General features: G+C 37.4%; 2 protein-coding genes across 2 annotated transcripts; both read left to right on the top strand.

Annotated features, from left to right (window-relative positions):
• The first annotated feature begins 18,573 nt into the window (after nucleotides 1–18,573).
• LOC122094777 lies at nucleotides 18,574–19,734 on the top strand. Its single transcript, XM_042665379.1, has 3 exons — nucleotides 18,574–18,850; nucleotides 18,954–19,065; nucleotides 19,113–19,734. Exons 1-3 carry the CDS (start codon nucleotides 18,574–18,576, stop codon nucleotides 19,732–19,734), a joined length of 1,011 nt encoding a protein of 336 aa, XP_042521313.1.
• A 559-nt stretch (nucleotides 19,735–20,293) lies between these two features.
• Nucleotides 20,294–20,767, top strand: LOC122094776. The gene has a single exon (XM_042665377.1). The coding sequence runs from the start codon at nucleotides 20,294–20,296 to the stop codon at nucleotides 20,765–20,767; it is 474 nt and encodes a 157-aa protein (XP_042521311.1).
• The last annotated feature ends 776 nt before the right edge of the window (nucleotides 20,768–21,543 follow it).

The following is a 21,543-nucleotide window of genomic DNA, read 5'->3' as shown; positions in this document are numbered from 1 at the left end:
CTTTAGGTATTGAAGCTGAAGTAGAAGTGAGCAGGTGATTCATCGAAGATGAAGAAAAGATCAGTTAATGATTTAAGACAAGAACTTGATACTTTGTGTTATATGTTGTAAATTAAATGTAAGTGGTATCATATAATTTGTTGTACTTGTGGGAAAATTATTAAGGGGCTGTAATACTATGGAGCTATCATTGTAGCTGATCACCACATTTATATCTTGACCATTATAGAATTTTACATATACTCTGATTTGATAGTTGAGTTAATGATAGGTTTGGTAATTACTTACATCCGGATCCTAAGTGTCATTTGGCCGATTGGATTGAAAATTTAAGTGTCTCATGCCTATACCATATGGAAGGCATGGTGCAGGAATGTTACAATCATCACCTAACACAAGGCATGATGCATCCTCCTGATCTCAGAGTAGACCTCCAGGGACACCTAAGAAAGAGCGTATCAGTCAAAGGAAGTCGAGAGTCAATTGAAGGATGATCAGATACTTACATAGTCATAAGGAATGGGTAGTTTGTGGGAAGCATCTAAATTCGTTGTCCACTTCAAGAGATGAGGGAGGCTAGGATTGGCTGCGTTGGGGTAGCACCAACCTAGGAAGCCACAGAAGGGGATAGTGGCTATCCTGAGAGACCCACCCACAATAGTAGAGGGTCCAGTTTGTGAAGGACCAGCAGCATTGATGTGTGACTGAACTGTAGAAAGATCTACACGTTGGGTTCACCCCTGAAAGAACATCAGTTAAGACCAAAGCAGAAAGAAATTGAAGCATGAAGGAACTACTCAAGAAAGAGCAACATACCACTAGAAAAAGAGGGGTGCATACTATCTCCTCCTCAAGAAAGGCTTTGTAGTCCTTATTATGGTCAAGGAAAGAATCATCCCATACTCCATCAACCAAGCTTTCAATTTGGTCCGTAGGAATACACTCTGGACAATGCATGGTGGGAGGAGGGAGACAAGGAGAGAGGCGTGTCTCAAAATCAGACCACTGGGGTACAACTCTCTCTCCCAAGTACCAGGCGTGGCCCTATATGCCCCTAAACATGACCTGATTCTTAGATAGATATCTAGCCAAACCAACTTCATCAGGGTTTGGGAAAGGGAGAGGCTGGAACGGCCACCAAGTGATCTGCAAATCCAAGAAGAAGTACAACACAGGATAGAAGGAAATTCAATGACAAATATGGCATACCTTTGTGAGGTCTTTCAGAAGAGAACGAGCAGTGGTCCTTGGAGGATGGCACTGATACCTGAGTACCCGATTGCTCCCCCATCTTATAGCTATGGGAAAAGGCGATGTTGAGGATCCCTCAGTCTGGAGCTGTAATCTCCAGATGCTCAAAGCACCAGGGGTAATTTAAAAAAAAAATCAAAATAAGGAAATGCAACCAAATGAAGAGAAATAAGTACAAGGATGAAAAATTACCTGGAGGATGTAGCCCGCTCCCTTGAGACCTTGGTCTCTATAAGATAATAGTAAGGTCCACAAGAGGTATGCATAGGCGGCCCAGCCCCAATCCCAAGAGTCTATCTCCCGAATATTCTGGAGGAAAGCTACCAAGCGAATATCCACCCCTCCTCAAATGAGACACTGACCCACAGTAAACAGTAGGAAAGAGCGGGTCACCTGTGCAATGTTACTAGGGTTTACCCCCATGCCGGTCCTCTACCAACATGCACTGATCTCACCAAGGTGGATATGTGTCTGATCTGCTGTAATGTCAATGCTTGTCAAATCTGCAAACTCCTTGACTGTCGGAACCTCAAGAAGGGTCAAGGGTCTCCCCCCAAATGGTATGCTCATCAAGGCATAAAAGCACAGGGGCGTAATGGTAATCTCACCAACAGGAAGATGAAAGAAGTGGGTACTCAACCACCATCACTCCATCAGGGCCCCTACCAATGCCGGACTGAACTTCTTGGTCTCTATGAAAGCTAATTGACTCAGGCAAGATGAGTTAACCATCTCCTTTACTCTGCGTGGAAGTATCTTATACCATGCCCGAACCATGTTCGGATGGCTATATAGGGCGAAGGTTGGTGGTACCCCCCCTTCAGGCTAATAAAGAAGATAACCATAAAAATGATAAATGAAAATATAAAATATATATATATATATATAAATAACAAAAAAAATTAAAAAATGATGAATGAGCAAACAATGAATGAAATGTAAGGACTTACCCAAGAGCCCCATACTGAGTTGCACATGTGGTTCTGAGTGTTATGGAGAGTCTATCCGGAGTACCAATCTGCAACGCCCTCATCCCTTTGAGAATAATTGCTACAACCACCCAGTTGGACTTCTCCACATGTCTTTCGCTTTCTTTTTTCAGCCATATTTTTTAAAATCACAAAAAACCCTAAGAAGTTCCCTAATTTGCACAAAAGCCTAGAAAGATGTCAAATTCTCCAAAGAACTCCTTCCTCAAGAACTATGAAGATCTTTAAGAGAAAGATGAAGAACTTCAAGGAAAACCTGAAGATCTTCAAAAAAATTTGAAAAATCCGGGAAAATGCGAGAAAAAAAAATGAGATTCCAATTCCAAGGTACAAATAAAAAATTTTTACCACCAAATATCAAGTTCAAAATTATTTTTGTGGTAGGTAAAAATTAAAATCACATGGAAAGTTAAAAAATCTACTTGGTAGGTAAAATCATATGAAAGTGGGAGGTGAAATCTTAATTTGTGAGATGGATGGAAATTATCACACAAAGTTCAAGATTCCAAATCAAAAGCTAAAAATCAAAGTTCAAGATCCCAAATCAAAATTCAAAGTTCAAGAGCTAAATATCATAGAATCAAGATTCCAAAACAAAAGTCAAAAATCAAAGTTCAAAATTCTAAATCAAGAAGTAAATTTGTAAGAATCAAGGACCCAATTTCATTGAACTGGCCCCAGGTGGCCCAATTTCATTGACCGGCCCTAGGTGGTCCAATTTCATTGAACCGCCCCCAAGTGGCCCAATTTCATTGACTGGCCCCACGTGGCCCAATTGCATTGAACCAGCCCCAGGTGACCCAAAGTCATTAACCCGGCCCCAGGTGGCCAAATCTCTTTGAATCGGTTCTGAGTGGCCTGATCTCGTTATTGATTCCCTAAACTGGCATATGTGAAGCCCAGCTAAGGAAAATCCAAGAATCAAATGGTTTGGCTTGTTGCAAGTTTGGAAGAGTAGCGAATTTCTCTCTTGTAACCATTTGGTCCCAGATATTCCAGATTGCCTCGAAAGACCCAGCTTGGAGACCAAATTCCATGAACTGGCACATGGAATGCCTAGCTAAGGAAAATTCAAGAATCAAATGTTTTGGCCTGTTGCAAGATTGGAAGAGCAGCAAATTTCTCTCTTGTAACCATTGGTCCCAGATAGTCCAAATTGGCTCGAAAGACCTAGCCTGGAGACCAAATTCCCTAAACATGCACTTGTAATGCCTAGCTAAGGAAAATCCAAGAATCAAATGTTTTTTCCTGTTATAATGGAAGTGTAGTGAATTTCTCTCTTGTAACCATTGGTCCGAGATAGTCCAGATTGGCTCGAAAGACCCAGCCTAGAGACCAAATTCCCTGAACTAGCACATGTGAAGCCCAGCTAAGGAAAATCCAAGAATCAAATGTTTTAGCCTGTTGTAAGATTTGAAGAGCAGCGAATTTCTCTCTTGTAACCATTGGTGCCAGATAGTCCAGATTGGCTCGAAAGACCCAGCTTGGAGGCCAAATTCCCCATACCGACACATGTAAAGCCCGGCCGAGGAAAATCCAAATATCAAAGTACTAACATATTTTGTAAGATTGGAAGAGCAGCCAATTTCTTTCCTACAATTGGCAGCCCAGGTAAGTCCTAAAACTTTAAAGTAGTTAAAAGATATTACCTATTGCATTTTCAACTCTATCATTAATGAGCAAAATGAGTGCAGTACATGCTCCAGGTGACAAAATGTGGTCATTCTTTTCTTTGCCCTTCGGCCAATGGCATAGGCCTAGGCCAAAGAGGGGCATTCTGTAGACACCCAATTTTGTCACCCCCTTTGGTTATGATGAAATACGGATCTAGGACATGACTTCCAGCTTCTGATCAACAAGAGATGATGGCTGACTAGGAGAACTTGGAAACATCCCCTACCTAAAAAACCCCGAGAAACCTCACGCAGGAGAAAAGAGGGTCCAATTTCAAGTTTTTATATATGAAGGAATCCGGTCATGATGGTTGTATGGAAGGATAGTACTCGAAAATACAATTCCAAAGATATATGGTACGTCAAAATCGGACCATCGGATCTCCCATAATCTTCCCTGAAAAATTGCATTTTTTAGCACGAATGTCATGGGCACCAGCTAGCCTGCCATCCAGCAGGCCTGCCCCGCACGCATGCTACACGCATTGGTCAGCCAGCCAGTAGGCCAGCCTCGCATGCTGCATGCGCTGGCCAGCCAGCCAGCGGGTACAGCCCCTGCAACCATTGCCCTCACCCCCTACAGCCACTACCCGTGCCCCTGAAGCCATAGCCCATGCCCCTTATGGCCACTGCCTGCACCCCCTTGCAGCCACAGCCCGCAGCCACTGCTTGCGCCCCCTGCAGCCGCTGTCTATGCCCCCTGTAGCCCTATCCTCGCTATAGAGAATGATCCCACTCAACTCATTATATCCAAACCTCATGAATTGGGCCCACCCCTGGGTCCTAGGCCTGTAATCCTGGGTGGCAACTCCAAACCCTTTTGCATGACGCTGCTCCCCGTATTGGACTATCATCAAATCCCCATCTCGAAAGACAAACTTTACACTCTTGAGAAATAGGCCTCCACATATCTCCGAGCGGCGATACTACGGTGCAAGGCCCGCGAGGTAAGCACCCATGACACACCCCTCCCTTATGGAAAAGAAAGAGAGGAGAGAGGACGGAATCAATGCAAGTCCTTCCCCCCCCCCACCCCAGAAAAAAAGGGAGGAGAGAGACATCCCATTTTTGGCCGCTACCCTCACACTATTATTAACCCTATATTTCTAACCAAATTATACTACTAATGTACACAGTTGTTGAAGAGATTCTATCACTTACCTAGTGCTTGGGAATTGCAGGTGCAGCAATAATCCTTCCTATGCAGCTATCCAGCTTCTAGGTAGTCCAGGAACAGTGGTAGCAGCGATAGTAGCCTAGGGTTTTCTCTTGGAAGTAACATGGTAAAGGCAGCAACAGCCACATACAGAGGCAGCAGCTATTGTCAGTAGCTACAGTTGAGCAGTAGCAGCTCCCAACAGCTTCTTCCCCTTCTTCTTCCTCTTTTTCCTTCTTCTCCTTCCTTTCTTCTTCTACTTTCTTTGTTCTCCTCCACCTACGATTTCTGTAGGAAAGAATGGGTGAAAGGGGTGGGTTACCTATTTATAGCAAATAACCCTTAGGGCCTGTTTGGTTTTGGTTTTAAATTAAATTAACTGGTTTATTCTGTTATAACTTCTTATGGGTCCCACCTTCTGTAAGTCTGTAAGTTGGTAAAAGGATCAATTCATAAGCCCCTACAATTAAGGTGAATATGGTGGTCTAAAGTGTGCGGGTGTAGGCCTCATAAACCAAAGTCTGAATTTTTTCTGTTGTCAGGCCCTCCAGCAGGTCTCACCAGCTGGCCGTTGGTCAGGTGGGCAACCTACCGATGACCCTATTTTCAGTCCACCAGCAGCCCAGTCCATTGAGCCCTTCAACCCACTGGGTGTGGGACCCATTCCATACCCTTTTTATTATTTTCGTACCTAACTTGCATGTGGGAACTGCCAAATTACTGCACCTTCAGTGCATCACACACTGGCCCAAATAGAACAGCTAGCTACCCTCAGTGTCAGTTAGGTCCAGACACTTGGACATTCACCTGCTTTTGATACAGTGTGTCACACAACCAAGCAAGTTGTGTGGTTGAGGAACTTTATTTCTAAGTTAAAGGTTGTGCACTCCATTTCTCGACCTATGAGGTTGTGGTGTGATATCAACTCTGCAATGTTCTTCTCCAGAAACAACAAGTTTAGTCGTTCAAAGTACAATGAGATCAAGTACTTGCCCGTCAGAGAGAGGTTGGCAATGAGGAGATCGATGTTCAGCATCTTACTATTAAGAAGATGGTGGCAGATCCGCTCATCAAAGCTTTCAGTGGGAGCCTCCAAGGCTCATGTCTCTAGCTTGGGTGTACTAGGATCTTTTGATGTATTTGTTTAGTGAGAGTTTTTATTCTCTAGCTTGGTTGAGTGGGACCATATGTTTGCTTATTATTTGACTATGAGTATTTTAATACAATGACTATCTTCTCTTTTCGTTATTGTGATGTTTATGTGGTTAGTGGTTGTATATTTATAACTTGTTTGTTTTGACACGTCATAGTAAAAAGTGGTATTTAGCCAAAGTTTATGATTTATGACGGTATTTAACCTAAATTAAGGAAGTGGAGGTTTACCACAGACGGTTTTCCAGAGTAAATGTATCCATCCTCAGGTTATGTCGGCTTACCAAGGTGCTGGTTAATATCAAAGTTTCTACCTATGAGGTCATTCAAGGTAGGCTGATCTTTGATCAAAGAACGGACTTACAAGGAAACACATTTATGTGATCACATGTGCATTCTGCCATTTTTCAACATTGAGGTATGTATTCTACTATTGGTCATTTTTTAGTAGAATAACTCATAAAGGTAAAATAATCTTTTCCATTTCAACCACTAAGAGCAAACTAACAGGTTTCATGGGTTTTAAGTAATATGTTCAATAGTTTGGGGTGTCAAGCAATATGGACAATATACAAGGGGTGTCCAAGTAACTATCTCTAGTAATTATTTTATGGGAAAAGGTTGGGTATGCCGCCGATATCAAGTATGCTAGCACCCATTGTGTCTATCTCTCTCTTCCCTTTTTTCTGAAATGACCCTCATATCCTTCCTGAATGATACTCCATCATGTGTTCCTATTGGTGCTATCCGCTAGCATACTTGATATCGGCGGCATACCTATCCCTCTCCCTTATTTTATTTAGAAAGGATAATTTTGGAAGTATGATCGTGCAACCTACTTTAAGCTTTTATCATATGTGGTAAGTATGTATACTTTTAAATGCAAGGACTGAATTTTTTTCAGCCACGGAGAATGGGTATCCATTCACCGTGGTGTGTTAAAATACCCGTATGGGGAAGGGGTATCAAGAGGGAATTTTGGGGAAAATATTAAAACCCTATATATAGGGGTTTGTGAACCCTAGGATGGAATGGTAAATATTAAACAACCAAATGATGAATTGTTGAACTTCGATTTCTTAAATCGATTTGTAACCGGGTTGGTTTTGATTTTTGGTCTAGTTTGAATTCGATTTTTCATAAAATGTATATAAAACTATTCAAATTTTAATTTTTTTAATATCATCTTTATTTATTTTTTTAAATGACAAAAAAAATTTATTACAAGCACAATAAAATTTAATAATCCAATTTAAAATGATTTGAAGTTAGTTACTCAATAATGTTCGGTAATAATTTCTATTTTGGTATGGATTTGTTTCACGTTCCTTCTCCATATAGCTATTGTTAGAATTTCCAAACATATGAAAAAGAATCCTTTTTCCCTCAATGTTGAAAGAATATGCTTATATGTCATGTAGATAATGTAACTTCATTACATGGTTGCATCATCCAGTATAATTGAAACTCTTAGGAAAATGTTAAAGATTCAAATGACCACCTGAGGGAAGATTCGTCATATGAGAATCATTACTGACACACTACACAAAATATGGTATCGTCGTGATCTACCACATGGTAGATATATATATATATATATATATATTTTTGGTAACCAAAAAAGAGTGCTCCATGGTAGTGCACATAGCCCCCAGGACAAGCCCTCATATGACAAGCGGCTCTTCCACAGGACCAATGGGTGATAGTGGGGCATACCAGGACTCGAATCCACAACTAGCCGACTCGAGCAGTGATAGGTTTAGGGCATTTTCACCACTACGCTACCAACCCCATTGGTCACATGGTAGATATTAGGGTCGTAAAAAATTAAAATATAACTTTTTGATGGATTAGTTTAAGTAGGATTGCAAATAATTCATCTTTTGCAATCCGAGGGAAAGTTCTTTGAGCCAAGCAAGGAGGGTACATTAGCACTTATTCTATCTCTTTGTTCTTCAAATAAAATTACCTTTTTGCCTCTACTGTATAAAACCGTTTCATTATTGATGCACTCTCTTAGCTCACTTGCTCAAAGAACCCTCTCCCATAATTTAAATAGTATTATGTAGATCTTGCAACATATGTCATCTTTCGGGTAGAACTTAAAGTCCAAAGCAAAAAATAAACAATAAAAAAAAAAGCACAAGAAAAAATGCCTTAATCCTCCCTACTCCACCTACTGGTGTAATTATTTTGGTTGAAATCATGTTATTAAATGAAATAAATGAAAATGATAAGCTTAAAATAAGTAAGTTGATAACTCTTAATTAAAAAAATATAAAATAAAATAAAATAAGACCAAGTTTTCTATAACCCGCAATGAAGAGAGAATCTCTCCACTCATGGGTTTCGATGCTCGTGTGGGACTTGTGAAATAGTGAGAAGAATAGCTTAGGGCATTTGTATGTAGCAGGGCACAAGTCTTTATGGCATCCAATAGATACATCGTTTTGTCACTTGGAGCAGGCTAAGCGATGACGAGTCAAGATGTTCCAAAATGTTATGGGACCTATTATTTATAGTTTGGGAGGATCCTCATGCCGCTAGTAGTGCTCCAATTCCTCATATTGTTTAGGATTTAAATGGCCAAAAGTGTCTTAAAAATCACTGTAAATTGAGTTTCTTATGCATTGAAAAGACCTAGCCCAAACCCAAGAACAAAGTCTCCAGTTTGGCAAGTGAATTGATGACTTGGGCAGTTAAAAATAAAAAAATAAAAAAAAGGCCGCCACAGGATGGGCTCTAGTCAGTGATGTTGTGCCTTTGGCTAGCACAAGATTTTAAGTTTCTCTAGAATCTTGAACTCTTTGAGTTCATGTTTGCAATGGCTCTATCTTGTATTTTCAAAATTAAACACTCATTTAGACACCTTTAAAGACCCTGGAGGACATGGCGGAGATTCTTACAAGTTTTGGAATTCATCATATCCTCGCCCTAGTTTGTTTAATAACCATTCATTCCCCTTAGAGTAAAGGAGATCTTTAAGAGTTTGGATGAGGAACACTCGCCTTTGACATGGTAAACATCCTAAGATATAAATAAGAGGCCCCTCGTGTTTTCAAGGATCCCCTAGAGATTAGAACATCTAAAGAACTTGAGAGAGAAAGAGAGAGCTCCTTTGATTTTCTGCTAGTCCATTGCAGTAGTTTCGACTTGAGCTCCTCCAAATCTGAGCCTAGGCTACTCCAACATTCATACACCAAGAAATTTAATCTAGGTGAGTCTTATTTAATTTAGTTTCGATTTCATTAAATTTCATTGACCGTACTATGAGATATCCTTTGTTTAGTGAGGGTATATATGTTGTTGTTGTCCTCAGCAAGGCACGCAATGATTGCATCCCATGATTCAGAGCATTTACGTAGTTTTATTTAGATATTTTTATACAATATTGATCTTAAAACGTGTATTCGGAGATTTATGCTCCAATGTGAATCTTGTCCAAGATTCTTTTGTTATTGATGATCGGTTGGATGATGAAGGGGCAAAGTCAACTTTCTAGGAAATCCCTTATATCGACCCCTTGGCCACGGTTTTGCCTTCTTCCCAAATTCTGGTGGAGAATATTCCTAAGAGATGTATGCTTCATTCTCCTGTCATTTCTTCCTCTTCTGATATCTTAAGCCCTAGTAAGGTTCGGCCTTTTAGAGGGAACAAAAGAGGAGGACCTCTTCAGCCTAAGAAGATGTCTTTGCAAGCCAAGATAGTTGAAGTCTCTTCCTCTTTTCAGGAAAATAGGTTGAATAGGGGTCTTAACGGTGGAGCCAGGAAGGCTATGGGGAATCATTCTAAACATGATTCTTGATGAATTTCATATACTGGAATATTAGGGGTTTAAATACCCCGGAGAAACAAAGAGCTGTTAAAAGCATGTTGTTGGATAAAAAATTTAAATGGGTATTATTCTTGAGACCAAGGTTAAAAAGGATAATATCCCCGATAGAAAATAAATACGAAAATGATTCATGAAGATCGATTAGCATGCATGATAAACATTACAAAGACAAGTTTTAGGCATACCTGAATCCATGGCTGAAGAATAACAACTCCTCAATTCTCTTTTCGTATGCTCCTTGTACAACACGATCAATGTTGGTCTGGTCTACCATCTTTCCCTTTTGCTTTTAAGTCATTAGCCTCACTTAATGGGTCAGTGATAACTATATATAGGGGTGAGGGTAGGGACCAACCCTACAAAGAAATTAGGGTTTCCTCCCCATTAAGGAAATAATACCTTATGTCCACACATAGTAATAAATATTTCCTACCATTAAGGTGTACTAATAGAATCCAATATCTCTATAGAGATCACTTACCAATAATATTGGATTCTTTCTGCTTACTCCATCTGTAGTCAACACCACTAAACCAATTTTGGAAACAAATCAATGGACTATGCTAGCCCACCTAATTGAAAATCTTACAATCTCCCACTTAGGCAGCATATGTCACAAGTTTTTTATATTTTAAAATTTATTTAAAACGACTCTCCGATTTAGATAAACTGAATGTGGCCACAAACAAAACAGTGTTGAACGGAGTGCACCTTAAACCAAATGCCTTGGTCCGAATGAGAATTACAAACACCCAACCGTATTGATCATCACATCTAAAGCGACATGGGACCAAACACGTCTAAGTGCTCATAACCTTACCTACTTGGGCTGAATAGTATGAAAGTGTGGTATGGAAATAACATGCAATAGTGATCATCATGTCTATTTCTAAATTGGTCCTGGCTCGAAAACCAAATGAGCCCTATGAGACAGAAACCGAATGTCTCATTAACTTTAAGCATCTCCCAAACGCTCAAGCTTCAATCAAAGAAGCTCATTGGGACTGGGTCCGAATGTCCCAAAACACTGGTACTAGACCTCAATCAAACGAAGCTTTGCTAGCGACTGAATGTGTGTGTATTGACTGAACACTCAGATACCGAATGAGGCAAATACACTACATATAGCCTCATTTTTCTGTAGGAGGCAAATAAATAAGTGTATACACATAAACAAATGTCCATGATAAAATACATGTATATTCTCAATAACAATAATGATCTTTCATAAATATAATAATGCTGAACTCAGATGCAACTGGATATATGAGCAAAGCTCCCACTAATAAAATATATCAAAAGAACTAACAGGTCTCTTATCAGTGACATGCTCTTGGAAGACTTTTAGAATCAAGCCTTTAACTAGCGGATAAATAAATTTTTTTTTCATCTATAGTAGTGTAGTTCTACAGAAATTTATGATTTATGAACTTACTCCTACTGATCTTTAAATAGACCTATTCGATTCCTCCTATTTTCATAAAGAACCTTAGCTTAAACATAATTAACAATCACTGGCTTAGGAGGCTCATTAATTCAAGATTAAAATCTATTATCATAATAGCCAGAAAAATATTAAAGGATTAGTTCCATTCCTTAAAATTGGAACCATTCAAAATTTTTAACAGAAAATAGCTGGGAAGTCAAAGCTGGAAAAATAATCATACATATTTACCAAAATATACAATATGCAAGAACAGAAATCATATTAAACTTCCCAACAATATAATTAAATCTGACTAATTGGGCTATTAATCAGATTTATCCCAGTATTATTTTCAATAACTGTAGGAAAACAGAAACTGGGGAAAGATCCGAGTCATCGGGGTCACACCTGTGGTGGTAAGATCGCCGAACACGTAGTGAAATCTTTCACATGCAAGACGAGACGTTCGAAACAATACTACTTTGAAGATTTCGCCACCTGTGGTGGCAAGACAAGAACCTCCAAAGCTATGAAGCCCAAAACGTCACCCTCACACTATCAATGGAAACCGACCAAATGAAGACTCACCTATAGTGGCAAGAGCACATCATTCGTCATATGATCTCCTTGATTACAACCATCCCAAATAGTCAATAGTAATTTCACAATCTCAGTAACTAGCCCACTAAGTGGAAGCGTAATCACTGAAATTGTGAAAACCTATAGACTTGGATTGCTACCAAATGCCCGTGGGTTTAGATTTTGGGTGCAAACAACAAGATGAGCTATTTCAATATTTAATTAATAAAAATATTCAACACAAGCCCACAAAAGCAACCCATTGTAAACCTTTATAGTCAATATGGTAACACCATAATTTAGCAGTTATCAAAGTGAGTACATTTTTAGTATGACAGTTTTGTACTTCCAGTCATTACCATAAATAAATATAAAATCTAAATATGACAATTTCCTATAATGACAACATGCTAAATATGAAGGTTCATATCATTTATTCATGATAGCAAAAAACACATGAAATATGTTACCTTATCCATAATGCATTAGATATAATAAATTATATACAAGTATGATCTTTAGGCTCAAATGACTTTAATATCTAATACAAATACTTGCCTATAAAATTTAAAGTCAATTATAATAAAGCCCCATAATTTCTTTAAGTCAAAAAAGAAATTATTTAGCTAATAGGGCACATGAACCGAATAACTTATAGGTTAAAACAACAATAAGCCTTTAACAAATAAAGGTAATGTTGGCTTAGATCCATAGTAAGTATAAACAACTTCATAAGCTTTATATCAATAAGCCACTAAAACTTCAATGAGTTCATTTAAGTCACTCAAATGTAATATATCTGTTTTATCTCGATGAATTTTCAATAAAATTGAACTTTATCATAAGTACAAATAGGACATATAAATTCGAAGAAATATTACTTAAACAATGTACTTGTGATATTTTGAATCATAAAGGGGTGTCAAAACTCATAATTATGTATCTCATGATGAAACCTGATGTTACGAACGATAAATATAACATCGAAGAAAACATCGAAATACCCCAGATTAACTTAAAATTTGTGAAACAACAAGTGTAGTATGCATAATAAAACATGTATAATGCATCTATCACTCTCAATAGGATAATAATATATTCTCCCACTAATATAAGAGAATATGACTATATGACCTAATAAAAATACCATTTATAGGAGTCAACATCAGTTCATATTAGAACTAAATCTAACTGTTGGCTTGAATAAAAACATGGCCAAAATAGTCAACAGTATAAACAGATTTCAGAAGCCATTTCAATAAATCAAAATTAAATGATTTTTTATTCCATTTGCATAAATTGTTTATGGTCTATACAATTATTAGACTCCAAAACTGGATTTCATTGAAACTATAATGAAAATAGTTAATAAACCATCAACATGTACAAGCAACGTAGGATGATCTTATGTCATAACATCTCAAATGTGAGTATAGGAATCATCATTAATATTATTCTTTAAGATGTCAACTCTACTCACAAAAAAATTTCACTAAATCCCATTTAAATAGACCACACCAATAACAAAGTTTAACTTGGTGAGATTCATATTCACTGTAATGACTATATCATTCAAGAGTTATAACTGAAACTATATTTTTATCCTTTGGAACAGAAATTCATTGGTCCTCTCATTTTCTTGTATTAACTTTGAAAAGAACAATAACTTTTGAGATCCCCACCTTTGGGATCAAAAACCTTAGGTTACTGTCATTTTCTTTAACTTTGGTGACATCATCTTTAGGCAAATGTTATTTACTATACTGCCCTAGGGGAAACCATGAAAGAATAAGATACGTCACTTTGGTGAAATCCACATCACCCTTTCATGGTTCCCTAGAGATGTGTTATGCAGCTAATCATGTGCAAAAGCTTACATCCAATTTAATTCTAATATATATTTATTCATCATAGGGTGTTCCAAATATGACATGCAATCATAAAATGACATTAATTTTCTATTTACGTCATTCATGAATGACATTTTCAATAGCATGGTAATGATAAACTAATGTAGAAACATTCATAAATAGAAATATAATTTCGAAGTCATTCTGGAACAAAGACAGAACACTACAAATGTTTCAGAATAGTTCTGAATTTCATCATTCCACTGGTCAAACCGTATAAATAGTACAAAGTAATGTGACAAACCAATCAATTTCCATTTAATAAAATAAACCACATGCCTACTGTCTACAGAGCGTTTCTGTTTGACTTTAAATAGGTAAGATAACAACCACATAATGCATTAATAATGTATGTCACTTTTACAATTGCATGTTATCAATACAGTGAGATGTAGGTGCATGTTAGCATCACATCCATTTACATATGGTTTCTAGAACTATATTGTCATGATAACAACCAAAACTCAAAACCAATGACAACTTTCATAATCAGGTTTAAAATAATAATAATAATTCCAATAATTAAACCAAAACCAGATGATTCTAGACTGCACTTTTATAAGCAGTTTAAGTCTTATCTATTTGTATGGTTTAACAATTGAGTTTCATTAAAATTGTAAAAGAAGTAGTTAATTCACCCCCAATTTATAAGTTCAAGCTCAAAACAATTTAAAATCAACTTTAAAACTCATTACTTTGGTTTTCAATAAAATCCACTGAATACTATTTTAATGTAAGCCCATTACACACTGAATTCCAACCTTCTAATCCAAATCCAAGTCCAAGCCCAAGTTTACCGTCATAACCAAAAAACCCAAACGTGTCAAAAATATGGGTCACTGGATCGGGTTGAAACCTGACCCGATCGGTTCGGTTCGATTCTAAACTAGTTCAATCATATGTGGCCTCCATCTGGTTTGATCAAGGTTCGGTTTGGTTTGGTCCATAATTTAAGTGAACCCCATTATTCTTTTAAATAAACGAAATCTTCAATGGCTCATGACTTAATAGTTTTGAATAGACGTAAATATGAAAAACTTCATTGGACATTATTTGAAGACTATCCATTATCAAAATGACTCATTTATTTTAGTGCATTCCCATCAAAATTACCTTTATCATAAATAGACTATAGACCAGATGTCACAGACTATATAGTATTGAAGAACCCATCAAAATAACCAAGGTTGGTTCAAGAAAATCACAAAACAACAAGTTTATGCCATATAAATAAATCAATATATAGACAATATTAGATTTATCTATCAACTGCAGTAGGAAAAAATTTATCCTACAAAATATAATGGGATTATAGAATTTGTAAACTCAGGTATGACAGTATTCCATCCTCTCAAGTGGCACAATAAATACCCATCATGAGAGTCAATAACCATTTCATTTTAAATTGGATCAAAATTAGTTCAAATCAAGACAATATCTTAGTGATGAGTATTTAAAGACTTTAGTATGAACCATAAATTGAAACGGAATGGGATTTTAAAACGTAAAAGAGCCCACCTTACAAATCCCATTTGATATATATATATATATATATATCAATAGATCAAGCCCATGGGCCTAAGCCCATAATAGTTTAAATGAAACAATAAAAAAAAAATTTAATGAAATAAATAAACAAAAGACAAAGGACAAAAGTAAGAAACAAGTCAAAAAAGGTTCTATTTCAGTAAACTACCGCCGTAAATGGCAGCCGATCCCGGTAGCCAATGACACCAAGAGTCCCAGCAACGGAACCAATTACCGCTAATCGAAATCATGACGTTAATAGCCATTGTGAACAATTTCCAAAACACTGATCAGACTCAATTATAAACACAACTTAAGAATCGTTGTTAACATAAGATGGCTTGGCACCATAGACTTCCGCATAAGGCAAAGAAGTTGGAAACCCTCTTCAACCTTACCACTGTCCATATCAGATTATCAGCCGAGGGCCCGAGAGTGTATATCCAACAAGGATTGAGTTACAAGTGACTAGGTCTCGATCGGGACATTGGTCGAATAGGTGGTGCGCCATGGTTTTTCCAGATTCAGCCTTGGCCGTTTTTTTTTTTTTTTTTTTGTTATTATAATTCGTACGACCATCGAACCACCCAAAAAAAAAAGAATGCAACAACGAATACATAGTCAAGTTAAAATAAATCATATCAGAATTACATTCCATTGAGTCATGGCTTTTTGCTTCAGAACAATACAAAAAGTGTATATGTATACAGCCTATCGATCTCTATAAACAAGGCTCTGATACCATTGATAGAAAATAAATGCGAAAACGATTCATGGAGATCGATTAGCATGCATGATAAACATTACAAAGATAAGTTTTAGGCATACCTGAATCCATGGCTGAAGAATAACAACTCCTCAATTCTCTTTTCGTATGCTCCTTGTACAACACGATCAATGTTGGTCTGGTCTACCCTCTTTCCCTTTTGCTTTTAAGTCATTAGCCTCACTTAATGGGTCAGTGATAACTATATATGAGGGTGAGGGTAGGGACCAACCCTACAAAGAAATTAGGGTTTCCTCCCCATTAAAGAAATAATACCTTAGGTCCACACATAGTAATAAATATTTCATACCATTAAGGTGTGCTAATAGAACCCAATATCTCTATAGAGATCACTTACCAATAATATTGAATTCTTTCTGCTTACTCCATCTATAGTCAACACCACTAAACCGATTTTGGAAACAAATCAATAGACTATGCTAGCCCACCTAATTGGAAATCTTACAATCCCCTCCATTTTTTCATTCTCTGAAAGCTATTTGGTCTTTCCTACATAATTGTCAAGATGATATCCCTACAAGAATCAGGGTGGGATGTGATAATTCTCACCTCCAGGTTCAAGAAGTTAAGACTACTAACCAATTAGTGCACATGAAGATTAAATTAAAGGGTTCGAGCATAGAATTTTGTTGTATTGTATGCCAGTAATGGGGTTGATGATAGAAGGGACCTTTGGAAGGATATTATAAATTTATCTCATAGAATTTCTCTACCATAGGTATTACCTGGAGATTTTTAATATTGTTCGTAATCAGCATAAAAAAAGAGGAGGGGAGCCTATTAGACAAATTCATGTTAATGAATTTAATAATTGCCTCTTCCAGCCTGATTTATTGGATTTAAAGTGGAAGGAACAATTTTTCACTTGGAGTAATGGGAAGGGAGGGCAACGTAGAGTTTCATGTAAATTGGATAGAGTGTTATGCAATAATACTTGGATTGATCAATTCAAATATTTTGAAGCCAAGTTCTTGTGTCCAAGGAATTTCAGACCATAGTCCTATCCATTTGTCTATTCTGGATGATAAGAATTATGGGACTAAAACCTTTCAGGTTTTTTGACACTTCGATAACCCATCAGGATTATGAGGATGTTGTAAAGGAAAGGTGGAGTTGTCCAGTAAATGGCAATTTAAATCATTTATTTAAATTTGCAGCTAAGCTAAAAATTATTAAACTTGAGCTCAAATCTTGGAATAAGGACAAATTTGGTGATGTGTTCAAGGCTATTAAGGAAGCTAAAGGGAATCTTTTTGACATTCAGACTGAGGTATCAGCTGATCCAGATGACCCATCTCTTGTTATCTTGGAGAAAGAAGGAAAAAAGAGGCTATGGGAAGCTTTGAAGGCAGAGAAGAGCTTTCTCAAGGAGAAATCAAGGGTTAAATGGCTGCAAATTGGGGATAGTAATAATATGTTTTTTCATTCAGCTATGAGAAGCAGGTAGCATAGGAAGAATATTCTAGAAATTGAAAGGAAAGATGGACTTGTGGTGGATGACCCAAATCTAATAAAGAAGGAGGTTGTGGACTTTTATAAAAATAATTTTGGAACAGATTTGGTAGATGATGGCTTTTGTCCTAACAATATTCCCCTTTAAGGAGTTTTATCTAACGAGCAACAGTGGATGCTGGAGAAGGATGTCTCAAATGAAGAAATTGGAAAGGTGGTGTTTGCCATGAAAGATTCCAAAGGTCTAGATGGGTTTAGTTCTGGATTCTGTAAAAATTCATAGGAATTGGTGGGAGAGGATTTATCTCTGGCAATGAAGTGGTTTTTTAGAAGATCTATCATGCTAAATTCCATAAATCATAATTTCATCAGCCTCATCCCAAAGTCTGAGGATTTTTCTTTCTTTGTTGGATTTAGGCCTATTGCTCTTTGCAATGTCTTATACAAGATTATTACAAAGATCATTGCCAATAGGCTGCATGAGGTTATTGGTGATGTGGTAAGAAAAAATCAATCTGCTTTCATTAAAGGAAGATCGATAGCTGACAACATTTTGATTTGTCATGATATAGTTCGTGGTATTGAGCAGAAGAAAGTATCTCCAACAGCTATCTTGAAGATTGATCTTCACAAGGCCTATGATTCTCTTAGTAGAAAGTTTCTCTTAGAGATCATGGAAAGGATGGGATTCCCTTCTAAGTTTCTTGGATGGATTAGAGCTTGTGTTAACTCCCCTTTTTTCTCCATCCTTGTGAATGGGAGTCCAGCAGGTTACTTTGTTGGAGGGAGGGGTATCAGGCAAAGGGATCCTCTCTTTCTCCCCATACCTGTTTAGCATGGCTATGGAAGGTTTCTCTGGAGTTTTGAGAAGACTGGAAGTGGATGGGAAAATCTCTCTCATTCCAAAGTGCAAGAAAGGTCACATTTCCCATCTCATCTTTGCTGATGACCTCATGATATTTGTGAAGGCGGTTAGTGACTCAGTCATAGCTAGTTTGGGGGCTCTAGATGGGTTTGCTTCCTACTCTGGGTTGCATCTCAATAGAGCTAAGTCATCTATTATTTTAGAGGGCCTTACTCATTCTAACAGAATGCAACTTCTGGAATTAACGGGTTTTAAGGATACCAAATTTCTAATTAGGTATCTTGGTGTTCCTTTTATATCAGGAAAATTGAACATAGTGGACTACTCTCCAATCTTGGACTTCGTTTGTAGGAAGCTTGAAGGATGGAAAACCAGATTCCTATCCTATGCGAGGAGGTTGTAGCTTATATCCTTTGTTCTTCAAGGCTGCTATATCTATTGGTCAGGCATCTTCGGCTCCCGAGTAATGTCATTTCTAAATTGGAATCTATTTTTTCCAATTTCCTCTAGTCTAGCCCTTCTCTTAAGAGAAAAATTCACTATATCTCCTGGGAAGCTATCTGCAAACCAAAACATGAAGGAGGGCCTTGGCCTCAAGCGCATTAAGGAGATGAATGTTGCTGGAATTATGAAGCAATTTTGGTGGATTGCCTCTCACAAAAATAGCTTTTGGGTCAATTGGATTTATACTAGATACCTAAAAAATGATTCCATTTGGACTGTAAGACCTTCCTCAAATTCTTCTTGGGTTTGGAGGAAAATTATTAAGTACAGAGATATTATAGAGCCTCATGTGCACCACCTCATTGGTGATGGCAGATTGACAAACCTTTGGTTAGATAATTGGCACCCTTCTGGTATTCTTTTGAAGAGATTTGGAGATAGAATTCAATATGATGTTGAATCCCCTAGATTAGCTAAAGTAGTTGATATTCTAAGGGAAGGAGAGTGGCATCCTAGTCCACCTACTTCTATGGAGCTTATGGAAACTTGGGGAGCTCTTCCTGATATCCACAAGCTTCCTTATGCTGATAGGGATATGGTGGTGTGGAAAGACACTCTTCAAGATCCTTTTCCACCAAATCAGGTTGGGATATTGTGTGGCATCATGCCTCTAAGATTGAGTGGATAGATGTTGTGTGGTTTAATGATAATATTCCTAAACACTCTATTACTACTTGGCGATGTTTGGTTAATGCCCTTCCCACAAAAGATAACCTTATAAAGCGTGGTGTTGGAGTTTCTCCAAACTGTGTTTTCTGTTGGCCTGGTATGGAAGATAGGAACCATCTTTTCTTTGAATGTCCTTTTACCACTAATATTTAGAATGAGATTCTGTCATTATGCTCTCTACATGGGAGACCTCATGGCCAAATAGAGGACATTGCAGTTTGGGTTAAAGATGAGTTCAATAATGATGACCCTTTAAAAAGTGTTGGAAGATTGGCTTTCTGTGCAACTATTCAGCATATTTGGGAAGAGAGGAACTTCAGAATTTTCAAAAATAAAGTGAAAATAAGGATCCAAATCCTATCTACTATTGTTGAAAATGTCAAAAGCAAATGTGGGGGCCTATACTTTTCAGGTGTTTCTACTCCTAGAAATCAGTTCTTAGTGAAAAATGGAAGATTGACATGATGTGGATAGTGAAGTTCCCAAGGGCTTGCTCTTGATTTAATCCACCAATCTCTATGATAGCCTTGCATTGTGATGGATCCCTAAAACTGGATAAGGGTTATTATGGAGGAATCATCAGGGATAACAAAGGGGAGCCCATTTTAGCTTATGCTGGTATAGGGCATTTTGCTTCAGTACTTCACATGGAATTACTAGCTATATTCAGAGGCATAACTCTATGTATTGAGAAGAACTTTACAAAGGTTTCAATCAAGTTAGATTCAAAGCTTGTAGTGGACATGTTGAATGGAGTGATCCAAGGCCCTTGGGATACTCAAGTTATTAAGAGAAGGATTTTGCAGTTGACTAAATATTTTGCTTTAATAGAGTTCAAGCATGTTTGGAGGGAATTAAATAGGCCAGCAGACTATATGGCTTCTCTTGAACTTCCAAGTGAAGAAATCCTGATTATGCCTACTAGGTTCCCTAATGATCTGAAGGTGTTTGTGGAAGAGGATGCAGCCCACATGGTGTATTACAGAGTCTAAAGTGTCTTTTCTATGATTATTGTAATTTTCTTTTTCTTAGCAGGACATGTCCTGCTTATGCTAAGAATTCCTTAACATTTCTCTAGGTTTGTCCTAAGAAGGTAATGGGAATTGGCTATTTTTTGTACTCAATTTTTTTCCTCATTCAATTCAAATATGCAACTTATTGGAAAAAAAATATTTTCCCCTCCTGATATAAAAATAGAAGCCTTCTCACATGAGGTGGTTCTAAGTTTTTTCTTTAGGTTGCTTTAAGTTGTGAGACCAAAGTTGAGTTGAGAGAGAGAGAGAGAGAGAGAGAGAAAGTGTAGAAAACCCTAAGTAGTGGGTATTTGACGCTGAGATCTTCTGAATTAAAAGTAACCTCCAACCTTTATTCTTCAAACTTCATTGACTAGGAAGAATTTTCCTATGGTTTGTATGATTCTATTTTGTTATATACCTTAAAGTCCACACACACACACACACACACACACACATATATATATATGCATATTGCCTAACTTGCTTGCGCTCATATTTTGACATATTTCCTTTTCATGCACGCTTAGGGTGTGCATGTGGCATCTTGGTTTAGTTGCTCACATATAGGTTGCATAGATGTTTTATCGATTGTTTTAGGATTTTTTTTATCTTATGTTTTCTTGTTTCAATCCATGTATTGATGTCTCTTCGTTGTTTTCTTCAAGTTTTATCACTTATTTCATCTGAAAGGATTTTTTTTTCTATTTTTAAGGATTTTTGTGTGATTTTTCTTAGGTGTTTCTTGTAACACT

Source organism: Macadamia integrifolia, chromosome 12 (genome assembly GCF_013358625.1).
Source record: "Macadamia integrifolia cultivar HAES 741 chromosome 12, SCU_Mint_v3, whole genome shotgun sequence".
Taxonomy (NCBI): domain Eukaryota; kingdom Viridiplantae; phylum Streptophyta; class Magnoliopsida; order Proteales; family Proteaceae; genus Macadamia; species Macadamia integrifolia.
Note: the sequence above shows the minus strand (reverse complement) of the source record. Positions and strands in the feature narration are given on the sequence as shown.